At 54.5% G+C, this 25,388-nt stretch overlaps 1 protein-coding gene across 1 annotated transcript; it reads right to left on the reverse strand.

The window, feature by feature from the left end:
* Positions 1 to 1,073: 1,073 nt before the first annotated feature.
* On the reverse strand, positions 1,074 to 24,533 carry OLFML2A (olfactomedin like 2A). Its single transcript, XM_007113867.4, has 8 exons — positions 24,396 to 24,533; positions 15,462 to 15,725; positions 10,761 to 10,868; positions 8,408 to 8,617; positions 6,350 to 6,593; positions 3,942 to 4,172; positions 2,671 to 2,856; positions 1,074 to 1,687 (listed from the first exon to the last, which is right to left on the reverse strand). The coding sequence occupies exons 1-8, from the start codon at positions 24,531 to 24,533 to the stop codon at positions 1,083 to 1,085; spliced, it is 1,986 nt and encodes a 661-aa protein (XP_007113929.2). The 3' UTR covers positions 1,074 to 1,082.
* Positions 24,534 to 25,388: the final 855 nt, after the last annotated feature.

Raw genomic sequence — 25,388 nt, forward strand, 5'->3', positions numbered from 1 at the left:
AGGACTGACAAGGAAGAAGAAACCTGTTTCATCCTGGTGCCACCCAGCCTCAGGCCTAGGGTCTTGCTCATGGCAGACCTGGAGGTATCCCTGAGTGCATATAGGTTGTGGGTTCAAAGGCCCAGAGAGAAAGGATGAGGTGGACCCCAGGCGCAAAGGCTCTGGGAAGGACTGGGGAGAGGTCCCACAGCCTGGGTATGTGGCCAAAGCCAGCACTTCTGGGTGGAGAGGGAGCCTCGGGGCCTGGCCCTGTTCCCCACCCTGGTAGAGTTGCTGCTGGCAGGCAGCTGCCTGCAGCCTTCTCAGCTGCTGCTGCAGAAACAAATGACGGCACTGATGAAGAATAAGAGAAAATAAAAATGAGTACGGGTGGTGGTGGTGGGGTCTTGGAACAGGGGCTGGTATTTTTTCTCGGGGTGTGGTTTCTGCTCAGTGGCTGGGTGACTGTGGAGGTTTGGAATGTGGTCAGACAGCGGGTGGGGTGGGGCTGAGGGGCTGGCCAAAGGCATGGAACAAGGACATTAGCCCATTAGCCAAAGGGCCCAAAGCCCCAGGGCCACCAACAGCTCTGTCAGAACAGGGGCCTGGGGTGGCATGCAGAGCTGGGCCTCCACCCAACACTAGTGTATTGGTCCCAAAGGCCTCTGGTTTTGAGTAGCCCCGGGGAAGGGAGATAGACTTGAGAGAACAAGAGAAATGAGGGGAGAGGGGAGAGGGTTGGAGGTAGGGGAGAGGTTAGGGTAGAGCATGGTCAGGTCTCATCTGTAAAATGGGCCTGCCGGATCCAAAGTGAGGCCTCAGTCTCCTCACCTGTTAAATGGGCTTAACTGTCTCTACCTCCAAGGGTGTCAGGAGGATTAAGTGGGTTAGTGCACATGAAGCTCTTGGCAGTGTTGTGCAAGTGGAAGTGATTATTACTCCACTGAGTGCTGAGGAAGCTTGACGCTGGCTGTGCCCACTGCCTAGCGCCTAGCTCCAGGCCTGGGCCCAGTAAATATTTGCGGAGGGAGTCCCTTGCAGGAGTCGCTGTGGGGAGCCCCCCATGCCCACGGCCACTCCTCTCCTGTGAGCCCAGGTCTCGCTCAGACCACGAAGTGGAGGGTGTAGGTGAGCTGGTGACCATTGTCCCAGGCGTAGAGCACCCGCTCCTTGGGGTTGTAGTCGATCTGGGTGGTATAGGCGTGCTCGTTGAGGAAGGGCAGCTGCAGGCGGGCGTTGGTGCCCGTGTGCGTGTCGAAGGCGTAGGCCACGTGGCCCTCCCGCTGGTTGTAGGTGTCCACGGCGTACAGGATGCCGCACACCAGGAAGCAGTTCCCGTAGGAGTTTCGCCGCAGCCACGTCTTCCACGTGGTCTCACGGTGCACCGACAGGTCGCCGGGGTCCAGGCGGCTCAGCACGATCACCTCGGACTGGGCCTCGTGGTGGTCATCCGCAGCGGGATAGATGACCCACAGGCCGCTCTCGTCCACGGCAAAGTCAATGTCCGAGTGGCCGCGCCACTTCCAGGGCGTGGTGTCCTCGTACACCGCGTCGGGCAGCAGCGCCCAGGAGGCCACGAAGCGCTGCCGCAGGTCGTACTTGATGATGTTCTTGGTGAAGGCGCGGTTGTAGTAGAAGGCGCCCTGGTACACCACGTGGCCTGTGCCGATCCAGTTGTAGGGCAGCTTGTACATGTTACTCCAGCGGCCTGCGTGCGGGGGGCGGAAGGTCGCACCAGAGCTTCCCGAAAAAACCCCAGCCCACCCCAGGGACCAGGGAGGCCAGGGACCAGGGCTCTTGTTTGGCCCAGCAAGGATACTGAGTGAGCTGTGGGCCTGGAGCTGGGCCAGTTATCTGATCCCATCAAGACAGTCCCTTGAAGGAGGTACTATTATTATCCCATTTGCCGGGGAGAGAACAGGCTCCGAGGGTTCAAGGTCACTGGTTGTGGAACAGCACAGCCAGGATTTAGACACAGGCTGATACCAGCCCCTGTGCTTTGTTTCAGGGCGTTTGCCCATGCTGTTCCCTCTGCCTAGACGGCCATTTCCCATCCTATCTGCCTAGGGAATGCCTCAGCATCACCTCCTCTGGGAAGTCTTCCCTGATCTCCAGGCTGGGTTCCTATAGCCCCCGAGGCCTCCCTCTAGCACTATATTGAAATTGTTTCTTGAAGCCTTTGCCATGCACGTCAGATTGTGCATTTCTGGAGGGCAGCTCATGTCTAAATGACCCTTTCCCCTCATCATGTTCCAGATCTGATAACCAAATTTCTGCCCTTCCCTGCCCAGACCCGAAGGTCCTGCAAGGCCTGGGGCTCCGCTCATCTGTAAAACAGGGTGATAACCCCCACCTCAAAGATACACACTGATACACACTGGTGATTAGCACATAATAAGCACTCAACAAGTGGAAATTCTAAGTATTGTTACCCTTGAGAGTAAATTACACTCATGAGGGCAAGACCACGTCCATCTTGCTTGCTGTTGCATTCCAGCTTCTGGCCTGGGGCCAGCACATAGGGGGTGCCTCCAGACTCCTCTTCTTGGGGTGGCTGACCATTCGGAGCTAGGCCAGGCGGAGGAAGTCTGGACCACAGGAAACCACAAGGCAAAGGAGGGCCAAGTCTCCATGGGGGACCCTCCGTAGGCTACCCACACCTGCCCCTTTCCCATCACAGGGGTCCCTGACCTTGCTTGAAGTTTTCCAGGTTGCGGAATTCCACCAGACTGTTTCCATAGTAGTAGTTGGTGACATAGATCTTGTCATCCCTCGCAGCGGGGTCCTTCATCCAGGCTCCCTCATGGCGCCCATAGCTGTGGTGTCTCACAGGGGGGTCCACGGCCCGGAGGGTGCCCTCGCAGCTTGCCTCTCTGCCTGTGGGGAGCAAGGGGTGCAGCATTTGGTACACAGACCCACAGACGCTGAACCAGAGCAACAGTCCTGGGAACGTTATCTGGGTCTTACTTAAATCCCTCCTGAGGTTTTGTTTGCAGCCTTATTTATTTCTTTTTTCTTTCTTCATGATCAAAGCAATGTCTGATCATTGTAGAAAACACAGAACATTCAGAGAATGGAGAAAATAAAAATCATTCAAAATTCTATTATTCAAAGAAATTTTTAAACATGTTGTATTTCCTTCCTTTCCTTTTTTTTCTGTGCATGTACAGTCACGCAGACATACTTTAAAAAAAACGTGATTCTTCTGAATATACAGTTTTAGGTATCCTGTTTTTTCCTTCCACTGAACAATCTCTCACATCGTTAAATGGCCTTTTAATGATGTGATCTCAAGGTTCCACCAGGCCGCCAGACAGCTATGCCCTTGAATTTATTTAACCAGTCCCCTCAGTGTTAGACCTTTAGATTATTTTCAGTTTTCTGACATGAGAAATAGGCTGCAAGGAAACCAGTTAAGCTGCAGCTGTTGTTCACATATCTGATGGATCCTTTAGGAAAGAGATTCCTAGAAGTGGAATGCACGTGGACCAAAGTAGGGAATGGTTTTGTCTTGTTATCACAGGTAGCCAAGATGCCCTCCAGAAGGACGGGCTCGATCGATGATTTAATGAGGAAGATTTCTACCTAAGACACAAGCCAAAACTATAAACGTGGAGATAAAAACAGGGCCAAAGACTAGACAGAGGAAATACAGAAGTGAAAATAGTTGCTGGATTTGATGATGGGGTTCTAGGTGACGTTTTAAGAAGAATTTGTTGGAAACACTACCTGTTTCACTGTAAATGTTGTCAAGCTTTTTCTGTAAAGATCAGATAGCAAACATTTTAGACTTTCCAGACCACATACTTCTGTCCCATATTCTTTAACAACCCTTAAAAAAATGTAAAAACCATTCTTAGCTCAAGGGCTGTACAAAAACAGGCTATAGGCTGTGTTTGGCCCACGGGCCTGTTTTGTACAGCCCAAACTGTAGTTTGCTGATCCCTGTCAGGCTTACTCACCTTGGCTGGGAACTTCTGGGCGTGAAGGTGGCGCGGTGGGCAGGGCACTGGTGATGGGAGTCAGGGGAGGGGTGGGCGTGGGCCCCGAGGCAGGGGTGCCAGGGGCCAAGTCCGCTCCCTCGGAGGCCCTGGGCCCAGTCTCGTCAAGCTCGGCTGCGTTGGGCTCGGGCTGCCTGTCCTCCACCCGGGGCGGCAGCTGCTCCAGCCAGGAAGAGCCCTTGAGGGCATTGTCTGTGGAGAGAAGACCCTGTGCTCACAACCCAGCAGCACTGCCGCTGCCCGGGGTCCAGGCCCCCCGGGTCCCAGCGCTGGGGCCTTGGGGGAGAGGTGCGGGTGGCCCCTAAGGAGTGAAAGGCCTCGAAAAGTGGGAGGTGGCGAGGGCTTCATGGTCAGCAGACTGGCTATAGGCCCCTCAGATGAGTGGCTTCGGCCAAGTCCCCCGCCTCGGTGGGCCTCGGCTTCCCCTTCCGTGAAATGAGTCATGAGGTCCACCACGTCAAGCTGTTGTGTTATTAGAGGAAAATGTGTACAAGACATTTGCACAGATCCTGGCAAATATGAGGTGCCAGATGAGAGACCCCTTTCCCTCCTAAATGTCTCTTTGTACCAATTCTTTCATTTCCTGGATCCAATTCCAGGAGGCAGAAACCCTTGCTCCCATTTCACAGACTTGCTCCTAGTCCGCTCCCCTGGAAACACCCTCTAGTTTCTCTCACCCAGGGTCTGCCACTTCAGGCGGGGAAGGGCAGTTGCAGCCAGCTTGCCGTCCCCTTTGGACCCCAGCTCTCTGTCTCTGCCCCCTCGCTCGTCTCCCGTCTCCCATCTCTCAGCTTTCGTGGCATCTCTCCCCCACTTCGTCCACTCCTGCTGGCACGGGCTTTGCTGATAGGAGGAGTTTTTCAGCTCTGTGGGACTGGTTTGGGGGCCATCTCTGGGTCCTCCCTGACCCACGCTTTAGTGGGCTGGAATGGATGGGGTCTCGGTAGGGAAAGATTCAGTGGCACAGAGCAGGGGACAAAAACTCCTCAGCCTCTGGGTTCCAGTCCCACTAACTCGCCGTGAAACCTGGAGGCTGTCACTTCACCTCTCTGAGCTTGTTTCCTCTGCTGGATCAAGTGCAACAGCATGTGTGAAAGGACTCAGCAAGCTGTGATGCCAGAGACAAAGGAATGGTGCTGTTGTTACCGTGATGGTGTGGCCCCGCAGAGATGCACTGAGGCCCCTTGACTCCAAGACAATCACCTGACTTCTTCCTTTTCTCTCCCTGCTGGGCTTCGTCTTTGCATGGGGGTTTAGCCAGGCCCTGCTGTGGAACAGCCCCTGGAGTCTCTCGGGAACGAGGGCACCCCCTCTGGTTAGCAGGCCTCAGTGGGGCCCAGCCTTGGCAGCCTGCCAGGGCAGGGGCTTGTTCCCACGGCCCTCACTGGCAGAGTCAGATGCCTGCAGCTGTTCCTGGGCAGAGCCCTGGCCAGGGGTCAGAGGCTCTATGCCGTGGCTAGGCTGACCTGGCAGGACTCAGAGCCAGCAGCTGGCACCAGGAGCTGGGAGAAGAGGCCCCTGAGCCCTGAGAGGCCAAGAATTGAGGGGGCTCTTGGGAGACTGGCCCCTCACAGTTCTACCCCTGGCCCCCTTGGGCATGGGCTGGGCAGAGAACCTCACTGGAGGAGGTGGTCAGCAGGACCCCGGAAGGGGGAGCAGGCTTGGGACACCTCTCAGGGACATCGGAGGAGAGCAGGCATCTGGGGAGGGGCTCGGAGGAAGAATCAGGAGCCACACCAGTGGGGATGGCCCAGAAATTTGGGTACTCTTGGAACTTTTGTCTCTTGTTTCTCGGTTCATTATTTTGTTGTCCTTCACTGTGATCGGGCAGGGAGCTGTAAGAAAGATACAAGAGTCTGTGGGCTCTTCTTTGGGGGGAAAAGAGTGGGAGGTGCTGGAGAGGTCATCCACCCCAAGGCCAGTCTGGAAATGGGAGGTGCCTCGAAGGCCCCAGGTCACTTCCCTGAACCCTGGTCTGGTCCCTGCATTCGCCCGCCCACCAGAGGCAGCTGCCTGGTTATGGGTATGCTTTTTCCCACTAGACTGTGAGCTCCGTGTTAGGCAGAAGGTCTGAAAGGTACAGCACGTACATAGTGAACCTTCCGCACATCTTTCAATGAAGAAGGAAAAGGCCAGTGAGGGTGGAGACAGCTATAACTACTGGAGAGGAACTGCGTGGCCCTTTGTGTTGATTCGATCATTTCATCCCCAACAACCCCAGGAGGGGGATTATCCCATCGTATGGACGAGAAAAGGGCACCAACAGGTAACCCACGGAGCTGAGATCTGGGGCAGTCTGACTGTAGAGAAGACCCTGGGTCCCTGTAGGGGCCCCCACTCCCCAAGGTTCCCATCTTCCTCTAACTCACCAGCCATGGCCTCGGTCATCTCCTTTCTGCCCGCCTTGTAGTAGGTGATGCCTCGGATCACAGCCTGCTGCTGGGCCAGGGCCCGGGGCTTGGCTGTGGTCTGGGGGAATCTGCCCTTGCCCTCCTTCTTCAGCTTCTCCACTCTCAGCAGCTTCTCCTTAGGAGGTTTTGGGAGGCCCTTGTCTACAAAGCTCTTCTGCATGCTGCCGTATTTGTTGTCTTTGCCTTTCCCTCCAGCTGTGTCCTGGGGGAGAAGGGAAGTCTCAGATTTGGAGGATGGTAGAAGGGGTGTTGCGGGGCGTCAGGAGGCTCAGCGTGTGGGGGCTGGTAATGGCCATGTTGCTCCTGGCCCCGCGTCCCAGGTGCTCATGAAGTCACAGCTTTCCTTCCATAGTTACATCCATGACTGGGGCATGCCTCAGTTTCCCCACTCAGCTCTCTAGCTCCCCTGAAGACTTGAAGCCCAGCCCGATAGGTTAGATTCCTGTTCTACTTCCCACCTCCTGTATACTCCCCACTGGGGGTAGACTACAACGGTCTGCTCCCTGGGGAGGTCGGCTTCCCATCCCTGTCTGTCTCACTCATTGGTCTTTGTGTGTGGGCAGGGAGAGGTTCTCAGGCCCCAAGGCAGGGGGACCAGTTCATCACAGTGTGATGGAACTTTCCCAGTGTTAGCACCGAAGGTCCTGTATCCTGGGAAACCCTTCAGTCCTGGGCAAACTGGGATGGTTGGTCACCGGGGCATTGACCTTAGGGCATGCTGTTTCTAACGTTTTGTGAATTTTGTTATCTTTGCTTCCTTTTAAATGCCTCTGATGCTGGCTTGGCACAAGAACCTAGGGCCTGTGACCTCACCCATCGTTAGGCAGGAGCTCTAGGAGATACAGCAAGTACAGGATCTAGACCTTCTGTGCCACTGCCCAAATGGGATTCATTCTTACCGTGGAATTGGCACACGAATGAGCAGGAAGCCAGCTCCGGGCCAAGGCACTAGGCTTCCTCCCTGCTTTATCAGCATCTAGGTGGTCCCTGCTGCAGACACAAATAGCCCCATTGTCAAAATGTCAGCACGGAGGCTGAGGGGTGGAGAGGAAGAGCATGGGCTCGGCTGTCAGGCAGGCCCGGGTTCCAACACAGCCACCTTCTCTGAGTGACCCCGCTGCGTGTTTCTCCATCTGCCACACTGGCAACGAGCATCCCTCCTCGCAGGTGGCTATGAGATTAACTGAGATAATGTCTGCGAAGAAGTCAGCTCCCCTTTTCCTCCACTCACCAAAACACAAGGCCGCTGTGGGAGTGGTGGGCTCTATCCTGCACGTGGAACTGGTCAAAGGGGCACGAATGGGACTGAAGTCTAGTCTGTACTCCATTTGCCAAGCCACACACCCTGGTACGTGTCTGTCACAGGAAGGAGCCTTTGTACAATTTACCCACCCAAAGGGGGCTCCTCCTTCTAATTTATCTGGCCTGTGGGAGAGCCTTTTCTGCAGCATGTCTGCCTACAGGAGGGCCTTTTCAAATCTGCCCGAAGGTGTGTTGTGTGTCGGCTGGCTCAGCCTGGTGAGGGCCTTTGCTCACTTTGTGCGCTGAGTTTGAATATGGAAGGCTGGGTGTTTGCTGCAGGAGTTCTCCACCCCTGGATGGGTTGGATGAAGTGGTATTAGTCGGCTGGGGTCCCCGAGGCATTGCCCACCTAGCCATGAGCAGGCCTGACCCAGCCAGGGGCCCAGCTGCAGCAGGGGAGGTTAGAAGTGGTTTTGCCGCAGCCGACCTGGTTCCCCAGGACCGGGCAGGGAGGGTCATCTCTACAACCGTGTTCCCACGCGTTTGGAACCAGGCGTGAGAATACTGCCAAACGCCCGGCTCAGGAGACGCACCCCTGGGCTGGAGCCCCCCGTCTGCTCCCAGTTCACCTGTGCTGACGGCTCGCTGAGCAGCGGGCACCCCCTGCCCCCGGCCTGCCACGGACTCCCCAGCTGGCCCTCAGGGCCGAGGTCCTGGCACACTGTGCTCCCAGCCCACCCCCCTGCTGGCCCGTCACAAGAGCCCTGGCCTCACCTGAGCCTTACTGCCGGGCTTGGGGGCCGGGGCAGCGGCGGGGGCCGCGGCCGCGTCCTTCTGCAGCAGCCGGAGGCCCAGGCTGGAGAGCTCCTTCTTGATGCTCATCATGATGGCTGAGTGGTTCTCGTAGTGCCTCAGCTGCTCCCTGAAGTGGCGCACGCTCTCCCTCACCACCTCGTTCTCCCGGCTCAGGTTGGCCTTGATACTCTGTGGGGGCGGGACCCAAGACCTCTGCAGCCTCCTCTGACTGTCCCCAGCGCTGGCGGACACCCCAGCTTCTGCCATCAGGCTTTGCTGCCCAGTCTCCTGAGCAGGGCCTGGGGGAACGGCTGGGGCGTTCCCTCCCTTCCTCCCTGCCTTCCTTTCCTTTGCACTTTGCTTTCTCACTTGAGCCTATTTTGGGAACTCTTGCGTATCTGTATATGTAGCGCTCCCCATACCTTTTACTGGCCACACAGTTTGCCACTGTATGGATGGGCCAAAATGTATTTAGCCAGTCCCTTATGGATCCACCTTTTAAGTTGCTACCAATCTTTTGCTACTTCAAAATTACCTTTTAATTTCGCAAGTAATACATAAATACCTCTTCTTTATAAAATACTCAAACACTGGAACTCTGTGGGGTTTTGCTGTGGTCTCTGATCCCTTCCTAGTCTCCAGGTCTCCGACTTCTCTCCTGGGCAGGCTTGGCTCCTCCCACCGCACCAAGCCCCACCTTTACTCTTCCTCTGGTTCTCCTGCCCTGCCTCGTTGTCTCCCTACTGCTGGGGACTCTGCCTGTGGCTTTAGCAGCCCCTAGCCCCACTCCCACCTGGTTCACAGGGTGGACAGAAGGCACACTGTGTAAGGCAGGTTTCTCAGCCTCAGCACTACTGACATCCGGGTGCTGTAGGGCTGTCCCGGGCGCTGTAGGATGTTTAGCAGCGTCCCTGGCCTCTGCCCGCTGGGACCGATAGCATCCGCCACCCACCTCCCCCAAACTGTGACAACCAGAAACGCCTCCAGATAGTGCCAGCTGTCCCCTGGGGAGCAAAATCACCCCCGGTTGAGAACCACTGGTGTAAGGGAAGAAAGCAGAAGGAAGCTGGGACCCCAAATGGTCCCCTGACCTCCTGCGATGTTTTTCCCTTAGGCAGAGGGAACCATCTCCTCCTCAGTGAGGCTGTTCTCTCTGCCTCCTCCCAGTGTTAGCAAAAACTTTTTCTTTTTCTTTTTTTTTCATAGCTATCCCTTAGTGAACAGAAGCAAAGCACAGATAATGCGAAACAGAAGATAATTTAAAAATCATTTCCTTGTGGCTGCAGGAATCATTTCTGGTTTGTTCCAGGCTCTGCAGACATACCCTCCAGATTGTCTGGCTCAGAGTTGCGTGAAGTGAGTTAACATTTCCTAAGATTACCAGAGGAGAGCTCAAAGGAGGCTAACTGTAGAGCCAACAACAGGAGAGCCTGGCATGTACTAGATGCACAGGAAATACTGGTGCACAGTAGAAATTCAACAACTGTTACCATTCTCCCATGCTGGCCTTGGCCTGGCACATAAGAGATACTCACCAAACACTTTTTGAATAATTAAATCCACTGTGACCCCAACTTTGGGGTGAGTAAGGGGTTAATCTCCTCTCGTGGGGCACAGGATGCCCAGGTGCCCCCCTCCCTGTGGAAAGGAAGCTGGGAAAGGAAGCCTTCACGCCCCTCCTGGCAGCTGCATATCCCCAGGCTCCCAGCAGCCCAGCAGGGACCGGATGCAGGAAACAGGCGGAGGCCAGGCTGTGCCAGCAGAGATGCAAACCTCAAACCTGCCGCCTGAACCTCCATGCTCACTCAACTCTGTCCCTGTCCTCAGGGGGCAGTATCAGCCACCCTCCCAGCCCTCCAGCACATTTGCCCTGACCAGGAGAAGACACTTAGCACCTCTGCCTCCACGGTAGGTGGGTCCTTGAACAGCCATGCTACGTCGAGCCTGGCCCCCGTGGGCTTGGCCAGTCCTGCACAATGCTGGTGTTTCATGCGAATGGTTGCCCCAGACTTGTGCAATATATGGGCCCTGGTCTTGGTGAACTGAGGGCGACTGCAAGTTTCAGCCCCCTCTGCACCTCTTTCATACAACCAGCAGGTGCCTCAGTTTCTCCACCCAGCCTTCCAGCTTCCTACAGGCCCTTGAGGCCCAGTCAGACCTCTTCCTCAAAGGCTGGACCCTGTGGCCTGCATCTCCTTCTCCCAGCTCCCTGCAGGAGTCCAGCTTCTAACAGCCACCAGGGTCCAGACAGAATTGCCTAGGCCCTTTCGGACACTGCCCTTGGCCGCCAGCACTGCACCAGCCTGGCCTCTGTTTCGAGCCCTGCCCTTACCTCTTCCAGCGTGTTCATCTGGGAAGCCACCTTGTGGACGTAGGCGTGCACCTTCATCAGGTCCATGCTGTACAAGGTGCCCTCCAGGAGATCCACCATGGACTGCAGCTGCCCGGGGAAGGGTGAGGGTTAGGGAAAAGGCACAGCACGCGGCCAGGCACAGAGGGTGCCAAAGGAGCCCCACCCAGAGCCTCAGAGTGGCCTGCTTGACTAGACCCAGCCTGCTCATAATCACAAGGAAAGCTCTTTTGAGCACTGCCATATGGCAGACACTGTACAGGGGCTTGAATGAGCCATTTCCCTTAATCCTGCACAACCCCACGAGGTGTGTAGTGCACACTGGGGGAGCTCCATCCACATCCCCTGGATCCCTGCTTCTGTTTCTTGGGCCCAGCCTTGGCTTCCATGTGCCTCCCTTTTAACAGTCTGCATCTGTGACTCTCTTCAAAGAGCCACTTTGCCCACCAAAGTGCCTGGGAGTCTGTGTCCTCCTGGGGCAGCCTGTAGGCAATGCCTGATTGGTGTGGGCATCTAGTAGCCCAGCATCCTAGCTAGAGTGGCCAAGATGCCAGCGAGAGTGTCAGGGAAACTTGGCACGAGGAGCCGGTTGGGAAGTCAGCTTTCCCTTGCTTCTAGTGGGTGCCTCGTCCAGCCCACGCCCTGTACGCACTCTCAGGGCCTGAGCACGCTGGTGCTCCTGTCTGGCCTTGGCCAGCTGTTTCCAACACAGTTTTACTCCCACTCTCCCAGGGGTGTTCAAGCTGTTCTAAGCCAGAGAGTTCTTCTCTGAATAGACTTTGATCTCTAAAACAGAAAAAGGGGGTGGGGGGCTCTGGTGGAAGCAGGGATAGGGCCTCGAGTCTTCTCTGCTCCCCTACAACATCGTTCAGACTCCGAGGGGTTGCATGGTACCCCAGGGCTCTGTGGAGTTCAGTTTGAGAACCATGCACGGAGACTCTCCTGGGCCTCAGCTTCCTTATCTGTGAAATGGGCAGCAGGGTTGTGGAGCGGAACAGTACTGTCTGGATAGGGCTCAGCCCAGGCCTTCACGAATACCAGCAATGATGATTACTATTCCAGGCGGCTAAATGGGACCTCCTAGCTTCACTTCTGCTGCCTTCATGGCCACCAAAACTGGCTTCCCAAAGCACAGCTTTGACCGTGGGTCTCTCCCCTGCTAGATTACTTGCTGTGGCTCCCCACTGCCCAAGTGTGACTACTTATCTCCTGACCCTGGCATTCGAGCCCTTCTTGATCTGCCCCTGCCACCTTCTTCGCCCTCAGCAAATGTTCACTCTGGGCCAGGCATTAAGGACAGCGATGACAGTACAGACACGAGCCTTCATGGTCCTTTACAGGCTGTCAAGGAGTGCGGAGTAACACAGAGGTGCCTGGATCAGGGAATGCAGGTGGGAACACACACAGGTGCCCAGGTCATTAACAACGGGGTACTGACCTTGTCTGGGAGTGTGTGTGGTTTAGTAAAGTCTGGCAGCAGGAAGTTTTGTTTGAACCGAGCTCTGAAGGAGGAGCACAAATCAGACAACGATGGCCGGAGAAGGACATTCCAGGCAAAGGGAACAGCTCATGCAAAGAGCTGGAGGTGTGAAGACACATGGTGTGTTTGAGCCGAGCAACTCAAAATGTAGTCTGCGGACCAGCCCAGGTCCAAGCTGCTCGTTACCAGTCTGTGATAAAATAATTACAAAAAGCGAGCGTAGGCTTTTATAAACTTTCAGAGCCATTTGACAGAGAAATTTTATATCTGTGGACTCTAATAATACAACACTGGACTTGTATTTTGCGTGTCTGTTTCTATTCCAATTCATTTTCCTAACAATTCATTTTTACAGTATTTTACAAGAGTGTTGGTTCTTGACAGATTTTATTTTTGACCGAGCCACGTGGCTTGCAGGATTTTAGTTCCCTGATCAGGGATCAGACCTGGGCCCCTGGGAATGAGAGCGCCAAGTCCTAACCACTGGATCGCCAAGGAATTCCCAGTTCTTGACAGATTGTTTTAAAAACTGGTCTTTCACCACATATAGTTTGAGAAGTACAGTGTGGAACTGACAGGCGGCTAGTGGGGCTGGGGCAGAGAGAGGGCAGGGAGGCACCCTGGGTCACACCCACTCCACTTACTCTCACCCAGAATGTTCTTATTTCTGCTCTGCTCGAGGGACTCCACATCCCTCAAAGCCCAGCTGCAACGTTACCTCCTCCTCTGGGTTCCCACAGTCCCTGGGACGTCCATTGGCCCAGCACTGACCGCACTGCCATTACTGGGGTCAGGAGCTGTGGCCCCATAGGACTGGAATTCCTCAAGGGTGGGGCTATGTCGAATTCAGGTCCAGAAGGAAAGGGAGTGAAGAGGTGAGAGACACGCCCCCAAGAAAGGGGATCCAGAATCCCGTTCTTCCTCCTCAGAGCCATACAACTAAGGCTAAATCACAGCGGCAGTTCTTAGCTTGAGGGGAAGGGTTGGAGTAGAGACAAGGGGCAGGTATAGGGTGGGTTGCCCTGTTCCCCTCCACAGTGGCTTCCCCTAACCTCCTCTCCTGGGGGGAGCTGCCCACTGAGGGAGGGGGAGCCTAGCCAAATGAGAGAGACCTCAGCTCTGTCTCCTACTGCCTCTGTCCACTTCTCCTCTTGGGGCTCACTGGGTACCTGTTGGGTACTCACTTATACTTCTACAGTATCAAGGAGGCAGAGTATCTTCTCTGTGTTCCTCCTACGACCCCTCCTGCTGGGTTAAGCCCACCACTGCCCCACTCCAGTCCTATAAGGCTGAATAAACGCCCCCATGGCTGCTGTGCACTGAAGGGACAGCTCCTGGCTGAGAGAACTGCCCAGTGACCTCTCCACTGGGCAAGCGGACACAGCAGAGAATTCCTGGACTCAAATTTCTTGCTGTGTTATGTTAGGCAAAGTCACAGTTCCTCTCTGGGCCTCAGATTCCTCCCCCAAGTAAAGCCGGGAACATAAGTTCCCTCTCCAAAGGGTTGTAGCAAGGATTAAATTAGCCAGCACTTAGGAAAAAGTTTTGTCTATCCTCACGTCAAGTATGCTTACAATTCAGTTGTTGAGAAGTGGATGTGCGCAAAAGTTGGTTTTGTCCCCTGTAACTGAAGACTGGCCTATGGCTTCAGTGCCCGGAGTCTGCAGGGCCCTCCTGGGTTTGGGAGACAGTGTGGTCCAGGAACTGCCAAGTTGTCAAGAGGCCAATTGGCCTAAAATTCAACCGCCACCCGCAACTTCGAGAGTTTTGGTATCCATCCAGTAGTTACAAAAATAAAACTAAAGTTAAATTTAAAGAAAACATTTTTAGCCAAATGTTGGGAGACAGTTCTTCCCAGGCCTCTTGCTTTTCTGCATGTCTTGCCTGCAGAGGCACTGGCTGTCCTTGTTCCAGGCCATCTTGTTGCAGAGTGAACAGCCTTGGAGCATCCAGAGAGTGCTTCCCTCTGGAGCAGGGAGGGTGTGCTTGGTACTCATTATAAGAGATCTGGATTCTCTAAGTTGGGGCTCCTCTCTTGGAAAACATCCCACCTACTGTGTGTGCAGGTGTTATCTGGCCCTCACTGCATCACCCTGTGGGAAGTGAGTGGAGAACCAGTGCAAGAAAGCCGAGACACTCTGGCGACTGTGAGTCATAAAGTCCTTTGTCTCTGGCTCGTGTCTACTGCCAGTGTCCACGAAACTAGCAGGCTAGCTTGTTAGCTTACAAGTAGGGTAGCATCTCAGTCAACTTCACAGTTCTTGACACGAAAAGGGCAAAATAGACACATGTTTGGAAGAAATTATAAAAGAAAAGGATCCTCTCAAAAGCCACCAAATCATCTGGCTATTACAGAAAGGAAGACAGGAGAGCAGGGTGATTTAGAACACATGCTTTGGACACAGCAGGCCCTGAGTTCACATCCCAGCCCCACCAGGCCCGCCAAGCACAGAGTTGCGCACGGTGTGAATGGCACGAAGGTGCCAGGCTGGATGGGGGACTGTGATCTCCCTGCACATGCCTATCCAAGCCATGGGTCCTGGTGGTGGGCCCGGCACAGGGCTGTGTCACCTAGAGGTGGTGCCTCTTTCTAATCTTCCTATGGTGGGGTGGGGGGAGGGGATTATAAGCACAAAATTTACATAAAAATATGGTATAGTCTTGCGGCTGCATGTCATTATGTGAGAGCTTGGGCCAGTTACCTCACTTCTCCAGGCCTCAGTTTTCTTGCCTCTAAAATGAGGACAAAGATCCCATACTTCACAAAACATTTTAAGAATTTAGAGAAATAATGTCAAAAAAAAGAAAAGAGCTCAGCACAACGTCTGGCGTGAAGGTGGTACGTGAATATGGGAAACGTTATTACATAAAAAACAATCAAATGCCACAAAATACTACATGGAGGTGCTGACAGATGACCTGGTTTGGGTAAAACACAGGACACTGGGATAGATGCTACTAGATGGTAAAGGGCTCTATCCAGGTAAGCTAGCCAAAGGATGCTGCCTCCATCACTGACTGGCCGAATGGTCTTAGGCAGGAACTGGTTTCCTCTCAGGAAGCCTCTGTTTCCTCACCTGTGAAATGGGACCCCTGCCTTAGAACATGTGGCCTTTTCATAGGAGGGACAGCCGGCCCCAGCCTATGCTAGGTATTCACACAGTAGTGGGGTCCCATCCCGGCCTTTACTCCAGAAAGTCTACCTTGAGGAGCTCGGGTGCCTGTTTCTTGAGTTTCTCCATCTTCCACTCGTTCTCGCAGGGGTTGAGCGAGGAGGGCGGCGCGGTGCAGGAGCAGCGGCAGTCGGTGCCGGAGCTCACAGTCTCTACTGTGTAGACGTCCTCCACTCGCGCCCGCCCGCTGCGCACCCGGCTGCACGCGTCCTTGCTCAGCGGCCGCATGATGCACTTGCAGCGGCAGTCTGAGCCCTCCGAGGTCATGCGCACCTGGTCCATGTCGCCGAACACCTGCAAGAGGGGCCCCGGTGAGCCGAAGGCCAGCGCTGGAGGGAGGGGGAGAGAAGGAGAAGGAGGGACAGGGAGTAGGATCCGGCCCCCCCTGGCCTTTGGGGGCACCATTAGAGTGGGCTGAGAAGGAAACAAATTTCCTTACAAGGAAATAGAAGCCTTATAATAATAACAACAATGAAAAGAGAAATGGCCGCTGTGACAAACAGTTTGGCTGTTTCTCAATAAGTTAAACATGGAATTACCATGTGACCCAATAATTCTACTCCCCTGGGTATATACTTAAAGAATTGAAAACAGGTGTTAAAGCAAGGACTTGTACAGGAATGTTCACAGCAGCACCATTCACAATAACCACAAGGTAGAAACGACCCAAATGTCCATCAACTGATCAATGGATAAACAAGGTGTGGTATAGCCCCACAATGGAATATGATTCAGCCGTAAAAAGGAATGAAGTACTGATACATGCTACAACATGGATGAACCTTGAAAAATATTATACTAAATGAAAGAACCACTTATATTAATATCCAGAATAGGCAAATCCATAGAGAGAAAAAGCAGATTAGTGGTTCCCAGGATGTAGAGAGAGGAGCAAATGGAGAGTGTTTGCTTAATGGGTACACGGTTTCCTTTTGGAGTGATGAAAATGTTCTGGATCTAGGTAGTGGTGATGGTTGCACGACATTATGAATGTACTACATAAATGCCACTGAGTTGTACACTGTCAAATGGTTAAAGTGGTAAACTTTACGTTATGTGTATTTTGCCACAAGAGTAAAAAAATATGAATGGAGACCTTTTACGGAGCACTTACTATGTCGCAGGTTTCAGGTGCGTTACACCCTTTAATAATATCTGTGTATGGGGGGGTATCATTACCTCCAAAGTCCTTAGCCTGGCCTTCAAGGCCTATGTGAGCTGACACCCTCCCTCAAGGCTCTGCTTTTGCCACTCTTTCCTTCACTCCACTCCAGCCTCAGGGGGCCTTTGCGCATTTGGTACCCTCATCCTGAAACCCCTATCCCTCTGATGTTCCCTGAGTTCATTCCCTCACATTAACTTACACATTACCTCCTCTGAGAAGCCTTCCCTGACCACACACCTCCCATTTCTCTCTGTCCCCTTATCTAGTGGCTTTGCTTTTCTTTATTGCATGTACTACCATCTGAAATATCGTATCTGTGTTTTCTTATTTTTTGTCTCCCCTACTCTACTGAAGGCACCTTTAGAGGCAGGGACTTTGTCTAGTTCCCTCCTATATCCCCAGAACAGTGCCTGCTTGGCTGATAGTAGGAGCCCTGGAAATATCTGTTGGATAAACAAGCCCGTATTTTACAGACACTCTAGAGCACAGGGCTAAGAGCATGGTGTCTGGAGCCTAGGCCAATAACTGTGAGATTGTGGGCAACCCAATTTTTCTGTGCCTCTGTTTCCTCATTTGTAAAATGGGCTCCTGCCTCACGGAGTTGTCGTGAGGATTAAAAGAGTTAATACAGGGGCTTCCCTGGTGGCGCAGTGGTTGAGAGTCCGCCTGCTGATGCAGGGGACACGGGTTCGTGCCCCGGTCCGGGAAGATCCCACATGCCGCCGAGCGACTGGGCCCGTGAGCCATGGCCGCTGAGCCTGCGCGTCCGGAGCCTGTGCTCCGCAACAGGAGAGGCCACAAGAGTGAGAGGCCCGCGTACCGAAAAAAAAAAAAAAAAAGAGTTAATACAGGTAAAGAACAGAGCCTAAGCAATAGTGAGTGTGTCTTAAGTGTGAGCCATTATTAATACAGCTAAAGAAACAGAGGCTCAGAGAGCTGAAGTCACAAGTTCACACAGCTTCACCTGGGAACATCCAGCTTTGGATATTTGCCTCCAGATAGAAATCACTGGTTTATGCTGCTTCTCCTACAAATCTGTTTCCCCAAATCCTGTGTGACCTTAAACAGGTTACATAACCTCTCTGAGCCTCATCCCCTCAGTGGTAAAATGGATGACTCTCCATACCCAGCCTTCTGATAGTGAGGCTCAAATGAGATACATAACCTCCATTTAGTGGTTTCCCTTCCCTCCTCCCTTTTCCTTCAATCCCACCCTGGGAGGCCACATACCCAGTGTCTAAGTGTGGTCACTGGTCCCTGGGGCAGCAGGACTTTGTGCCTGCAAGAGTCAGCTTGGTGAGATCAGCGGTAGGTGCCAGGCCCAGTTACCGCCTCCAGCCTACCTTGCCCTCACACACCAGCCGGGCTCTCGGAGCCCCAGCCAGCCAGCCACTGCCCTAGCTGGTTCAGCCAGCCCATCCTGGGCTTCCAGGCTCTCAGGACACAGCTATTTATGGCTCAGTCAACAAACCAACACCGCAGGCCTCATGGCTACTAAGCTCTCACTGAAGCCACCAGGACCCAGGTGAGTTCAAGGCTCCTTTGGGCTTTCTGCCAAGCCCAGCCCCCAAGAGTGTCCCAGGGCCCTCTGGGGAAGGGCAGCAGGCATTCCATTTCTGCTATGAGCCCTCAGACACCTGTTTGAACCCCTGGCTTCAGCCAGACTCTGGGTGATAGCTGGAGGTGCAGAAGAAATAGAGGTACATCCTTGACCTTCTCAGCCATGAGAGAAGCTGATGTAGTGAGCTCTGAGATCACAGAAAAAGACACCCATGAAGACTGCTCAGAGGAGGGCACCCCAGGGGACATCTCTAAGCACGAGTAGAGCATTCCAGGGAGAGCAAGTCATATATTCAAAGACAGGCAAGGGCCTGGCACTTTGGGGGCTTGGAGGAGGTTGACTCTGGCTGGTGCCTGCAGAGAGCCTGGGTGGCAGGAGCTAAGGCTGGGGGTGGCAGAGCCCACTCGTGGAGGGCCCTGAAAGTTGGCCGAGGATCTGGACTTATTCCTGAAAACACTGGGGATTCATGAAGGGTTTTAAGTAGGAGAGAGCCAGGGTCAGATCTGCATCATGGGACACTCACTCAGGCTGCTTTGTGGACAGACGGTGGGTGGAGGAAGCAAGCCTGGGGTGCAGAGCCCAGGGAGGAGACATTTACTGAGAACTCACTGAGTGCTGGGGAAGTGTGGGGCAGTGGTTAGGAACACAGCCATGGGCCGCCTACAGCTGTGTGCTCTTGGGTAGATTACTTAACTTCTCTGTGCCTCAGTTTCCTCACCTGTAAAATGAGGGTACTGCTAGTGCGTTCCCAGCAAAGGACTGTGTGAGAACTGAGAGACGGAATACCAGGAATATGTTGTAGTTGTTATTACCGCCAAGAATCCTGACGGGGGCTTGTTTTTCCCTTTGTTTCTCCACGTGGGTGCATTGGTAGATATTCTAGCAGTGTCCTCCAGATGAGGAAATAGCCCTGGAGCCATCAAATGACTCGCTCAAGGGGATCAGAGCCCAGGGTGGGTAGACTTGCTGTCCCCTGGAGGATGAGGAGTGTGGGAAAGGAGGTGGCTACGGGTGGAGGCTTTGTCCTGGGTTGTCTGCGGGCGAAGTGTACCCTGGGCCCTGCTGGGCAATTCTCCCCGCCTGTGAACGCGGACAGCCAGACTCGGATGCTGTACATTCTTTAGATTGCTGCTACTACTGTAAGCCTGCCTTATCTTTGAGACTTCTGGGCCCCCTTCCCGGCTCTGCTGGAACCCCTAGCCACCCCCCCACCCACTCCCCCAAGTTGGGGTGAGAGCCCAGTGAGGGGATGTGGGTGTGTTCTGTGTGGCCAGGCCAGAGAGGCCTCTTCCTCAGGACTCACCCATAATCCAACGCCCATCCCCACCAGCAGTGGCCTCCACATCAGACTGCAACATTCCTTCCCTCCTCAGATGAGGTGCTACGTCCTGATGGGGGCGGCCAAGGCCCTGACACAGGCCAGGAGTCGGGAATGGAGTCGGAAGAGGGCCTCTGCTCCAGCCCCGGCTGCCAGGAGCCCAGGCAGGCCCCTACCTCCTGTGGTTACTACGTCCTGTGCTGCTTGACTGGAGGCGGCAGAGCACCATGGAAAGGAGCCAGGCCTGGGCTCAAATCCCAGCTCCCACGTGTCCTTCCCGCATGACCTTGACCCCTCTGAGCCTCAGCTTCCTCCTCTGTAAAATGGGGAGGATAACAGTCCTTTCCTCATAAGCTTGTCCTGAGGCTAAAATGAGTCAATGCATGCAGAGTGCCTGGCATAGAAAGAACAACTGTTGTCTACTTGCTACTGAAGTTGCTCCCAATAACCCTCCCTCACGTTTGTACATCATTTTCTACCTCTTTGCTCTCACCACAACCCCATCTTGGAGAGGAGAAATCTGAGCATCAGAGAAGATGAGGGGCTTGCCCAGGGTCACACAGCACAGGCTGACTCCAAAATTTAGTTCACATGCTCTTCCTCTTATGACCACCAATAATCACCAGGCAAGGGCTTCTCCACCAGCAACTGAGCTGGGATAGAGATGTTGGCCCTGGATCAGGCCTTGGTGGGGCAGGGGAAATGGGGCTCCCACTGGGCCTGACCCACCTTTCCCTTGGCCTGAGGGCTGGAGTTGCTGCCTCAGCCCCCCATCCCTCCCTACAGGCTTGCTCAGCACACACTGCTGCCAAAGCCCCCAGAAGTGTGGGTGGCTTGTGCTTAAAAAGTTCCCTAGCAATTTGCAAGGAAATCCCACAATAAGATGGCGAGAAGGTGTACTTGATATTTCTGAAGGGAGATGGATAAATCTGGCCAGAATGGGGAAGAGGGGGAGTTCAACCGATAAAATGTTCTAGAAACAGAACAGTTTCAAATTGTGTCACCTTGAGGTTGAATCTTCCCTATTCTCTCATGGCCAGCCTAGATTCACTGAGAGGCAGTTTCCATGTCCTCCTGCAGGGAAAGACCTCCCCTAGAGCCCATGGTCAGCTGGACACCTCCCTCTGGATACACCCCGAAGGTACCCCAAACTTAATCCATCCAAAACTGGGCCCAGCATCTTCTCCCAAACCCATGTCTACCTACCTTCTGGCCCAACCCAGGTCTCTGAGCCTCCTTCTTACTCTGGAACCATTCAGTCACGTTCTTCCGATGGATGCTTCATTCTAAATATCTCCTATCTCAATCTCTTGGTCTCTACTCCCCGGCCGCAGCCCGAGCTAAGGTTGCATCAACTGCTACCTGGGCAATACAGGAGCCTCCTCTCTGCTGGATTAACCTTCCAAAAGCTCCTTTTTGTTGATCTGTTATTCTCTTGCTCCACAAACCTCCATGAGTTCTCAGCTAGGGATGTGCCTCAGAATTACCTGGGGTGGAATGACTTGGAAAATGCAGATGCCCTGTCCTTACTCCACATCCCTTCACTCAGACCCTCTCAGGCTCGCCAGGTATTTGGATGCCCACTAAAGGCTGAGAATCCTGGAGTCCCAGGAATCTCCAAACTCCCCAAGTTCCCCATCTTGGATTTTTCAGCAGCCCCAACCTGACTCTTTTGAGCTTCAGTGTTCAAGTCTGTCAAATGGGGAGGGAGCACTGAAGTCTTAAAGTGTTGTGTGAGATCCTGAATGTAAATCCTGGGCAGGGGGCTTAGCACCAAGGATGCTCTTCCCTTCCCGTGCCCCAACCAATAGGAGAGATGGAGCAAGACCTTCCCTGCGGAGAGACCCCGCGGGGCCTCACTCGGTCCCACACTCTTTGTGTGCAGAAGGAGGACTCCATCACTGTGCAGCCCTTGCCTGCTCTGGAGCCTGTTTCCAATTATACCCACAGGCAGAAACTCCCTGAGTGGAGGGGCAGCAACACCTAAGCCTCCGGGACCGGCCTGGCCTGGAACATGTGATCCAGCCTGGGACACCACCGCCTGCCTGTGCTAGCCCCTCCTGCTCCCCTGGCCCAGCTCCCCCAGGCCTTGGCCTCCCCCCTGTCCTCGGGCCTCTGATCAGCAGCAGGGCTGACCAAAGACCCCCTTCCCACCCCAGGATGCATGGGGAACATGAGGTGCCAGCAGCCCTTTCACAGATGGGGAAACTGAGGTAGAGATGGGGAATTCTTAGCCACATTCCTAGGACACGCGGCAAAAAGCAGGTTCCCAGAGGTCTCTGGTGCTGTGCCTGGGTTTCATGTGGTTACCTGTCTGTCCATCCTAACCTTCACACTGGGCAGCCCCCCAGATATGCCAGGGAAGCTGTGAACTCCTTCCCCCACTCCCAAGATGGGCAAAGCACTTCCTTAGATGGAAACCCCAAGTCCTGCTTAGGAGAGACCTTGTTATAAACACCAAATTAAAACACGCTGAGTGAGGAGCTGGCCAAGACCACAGAGTTCCTTGGTGAGTACTGGGGTTGAGCTGCCCCTGTACCCCTGAAAGTACTGGGCAGAAGGCGAGGCTGGACCGCCCAGGAGCAGGAAGTCTGAGGAGGGGCCAACTTAACCCTTTAGGGCCCTAGATAGATTTCAAGTCCCAGACTGGCCTTCCAAAGGGCCCTCTCTCCCCTCACTCTCAGAAAATAGGACAGGCTTGAAGAGGAAGGAGGATTGTTGGGGGAGGGAGGGTGATAATGAAAACAGCTCTCTCTACAGAGCCAGCAGGAGTCCGGCTGTGCTGAGGAATGCAGAGTAAATTCACCCATCACTTGATTTTTATTTTTCCCAGCTGGCTGAGTGGTGTGGGCTGGGAGCTGTCTGGGGAAGGGCTGTGCTGAGTCCCCCAGCTGCTTCATCCTCCAAACTCTAGGATGTGCCTCCCCACCCCACCAGCCCCAGCTTGCCCTGGGACAAATAAACACCGCCCCCCCCCCCAACCTAGCAAGTGTTTGGCTGACTCACTACGTAGGAAGGAGGATTGTTGGGGGAGGGAGGGTGATAATGAAAACAGCTCTCTCTACAGAGCCAGCAGGAGTCCGGCTGTGCTGAGGAATGCAGAGTAAATTCACCCATCACTTGATTTTTATTTTTCCCAGCTGGCTGAGTGGTGTGGGCTGGGAGCTGTCTGGGGAAGGGCTGTGCTGAGTCCCCCAGCTGCTTCATCCTCCAAACTCTAGGATGTGCCTCCCCACCCCACCAGCCCCAGCTTGCCCTGGGACAAATAAACACCGCCCCCCCCCCCCAACCTAGCAAGTGTTTGGCTGACTCACTACGTAAACAGAGTGTTGGGTTTTCTTTGTCTTTGCTTTGCTTTGAATGCGAGCCCTCCCCCACAAGCTCTACAGCCCTCTGCATGGCTCAGAGGATGCCCAAGACCAAATATTCCGCCCAGCCAGAGAGATGAGAGGTGGCAGAGTGCTGACCAGGTTATCTGGGGTTTTTTGCTCACTTGTTCCCCTACCTGAGCCAGGTCAGGGAATCCTAGAAGGCCCTATATGGAAGGGAAGTTGGGAGACAATGTTTTTCAGATGGGGGGACTGAGGTCCAGAAACAGTCAGTGACTTGCCCAAGGTCACACAGACAAAAAACAACAAAGGGCCAGAACCTAGGTTTTTTGATCCACAAGCTAGCTGTCTTTCTATACATCCTAATTTCCCCATCTGTAAAATGGGAATGATACTCATTCCCTCCTTGTCTTTGGAGCACGTGGTTAGGACTGCAGCTCACTTGTTTGCATACCCTGAGCTGAATCATCAGGCTGAAGGTCTGCCAGTGCCCACTGCTCATATACTTACCATGTGGCTAGTGACCTCTGCCCTTTACCTGCCTGTGGACAGGGCAGCCTCACCTCCTACCCAGGAAAGAGGCTGGAGAGACATCAAGAGAAGTCCCTCTTACTCTCATGCTCTGCAGTGCCTCCCTCCTGCCTCTCACTTGCCCCCAGTCCCAACCCAGTCCTCACCGGGTCATTTCTAGAACATCCTCAAGAGGTTCCTGCTCTGACTGACTCTAAGTGCTTCTCCTCTCTACATTCTGGATCACACCCCCTTTTGGGGTCTCTGTGGTAAGATTTCAAAATCACAGTACCATTTATTGGACTCCCACTAGGTGCCAGAGTGGTGCTAAGCATTATCCAGGACTGATCTCACTAATCTAGAGATCATAAAGGCCCAAGGTCACCTAGCTGAGAGACAGAGGTGGGATTTGAACCCAGGTCTGCCTGACACCAGAGCAGATCCTTTCAGCCATAACTGAGAACAGCTCAGTCACTTCTGGAGACACCGTGTCTTCTGGAGGGTGCATCAGATCTCTGGCAGGAACATCAGAGGTCAGGAGAGTAGCCAGCCCAGCTGGGTTCATTGAGTCCCACGTATGGCCTGAAAGCCTTGGCCCAGGGCCTGCTGCAAACCTAGGAGTCGCTAGGTAGCAGTTACCCAGGGATCTGTCCCCACGTGGGTCGGCCTCCCATGGAAACTTTGAGCCAGATCCCCAGGCTGCCCCTGCCCAGCGCTCCCGGGAATCTCCTCCCTAGGCTGGGGACTGCATCTCCCTGTCTGGGCTGCCTTTAAGCTCCCAGCGCCCCTTCTCCCGGGCCCGGGGTTTCAGTACTGACCTCCTCCCCGCACTGCACTGTGTCCAGCGCCCCTTCCAGAGGCTCGGTGTCCCACGCACCCTTGCCATCTATCTCCAGCCCTTCTTCCCCCACGCGCTCCTCTCCCGGGGTCCCTGCCCCTGCGGCCTCCCTGTTAAGTCTTCCCCTCTCTGGGTCCTCTGTTCCTGGGCCAGACACCATGCTTAGCCCGCACCCCCAGCCACAGCGCCCCCTCGCGCCAGGCTACACGCCGAGCTGCGCCCTGGTCGGAGGGCCGCACGTACCTTACTGTCAGCGCGCACCGCGCTGGCACGCAGGAGCAGCAGCAGCAGAGGCAGCAGCAGCAGAGGCAGCAGGAGCAGAGGCAGCGGCCGGGGCCCAGGCCCGGGCCGAGGCCGGGGCGGGAGGGCGGCTGCGGCCATGGCGGGACGGCAAGGCGGGCACGGACAGTGCGCGCGGAGGCCGGGAAGCGCGGGCCGCACTGCTAGCCGGGCGCCGCCGCCAGCTCTACCCGTCCCGCGCGCCCCGCGCCTGCCCGCTGCTCCCCGCCCCGCGCCCCCTCCCGCGCCGCTGGGGGCGGAGCTAGGATGAAGGGGGGGCACCCCACCCCGCGGGCCCGCTCTCAGCCGGGCCTCTTTGCCATTGGGCGGCTCTCCAAAGGGCATCCCTGCAAGGACACAAAAAAGGGTCTTGTTCGGAGCCCGCAGGAGCAGCGGGGGCAGTGAGAGGAGCGCGGGCTCCCTACACCGAGTGAGGTCCTGTTCTTTGAGATGTGGGACCTTGGACGTGTCTCTTCACCTCTTTGAGCTTGTTTCCTCGTCTGTTAAATGGGGAAAATAGTGCTTTCCTTTTGGAGTTGGTTGTAAATTTCAGATGAGTGATGTTTCCAGGGCAGGCGAACCTTTGAGTTCTCTAAACACCCAGACCCTGCCAGCTCTACTCTTCTCAAGGCTCAGACCCCTCTCTCCTGCATGTTCCATTTCTTCCTCCCTCCGAGATCCCTCCCATCAACCCCCAACTAAACTCCAGCACCTCCAACCTTTTAAACACCCTCCCCATCCGCCTGAGGGAGCGCCTCATTTCTCTGCTTCCTGAGCAACAAAACTTTCCCGAGGAGCCATCTGCGGTCGCCAATCCTCAAATTCCCTGCTCATCCCCTCGCTCCAGGGGTCTTCAGTCTCACTATGGAAATGCTTTGTTGGGGTCTCTGGGCCCTCCTGCAACCCAACCCAAAGCGGCACCTCTCTACCCTCTCAGAATCGACGGCTTTTGATCAC

This window comes from Physeter macrocephalus, chromosome 9, assembly GCF_002837175.3.
Source record: "Physeter macrocephalus isolate SW-GA chromosome 9, ASM283717v5, whole genome shotgun sequence".
Lineage (NCBI taxonomy): Eukaryota > Metazoa > Chordata > Mammalia > Artiodactyla > Physeteridae > Physeter > Physeter macrocephalus.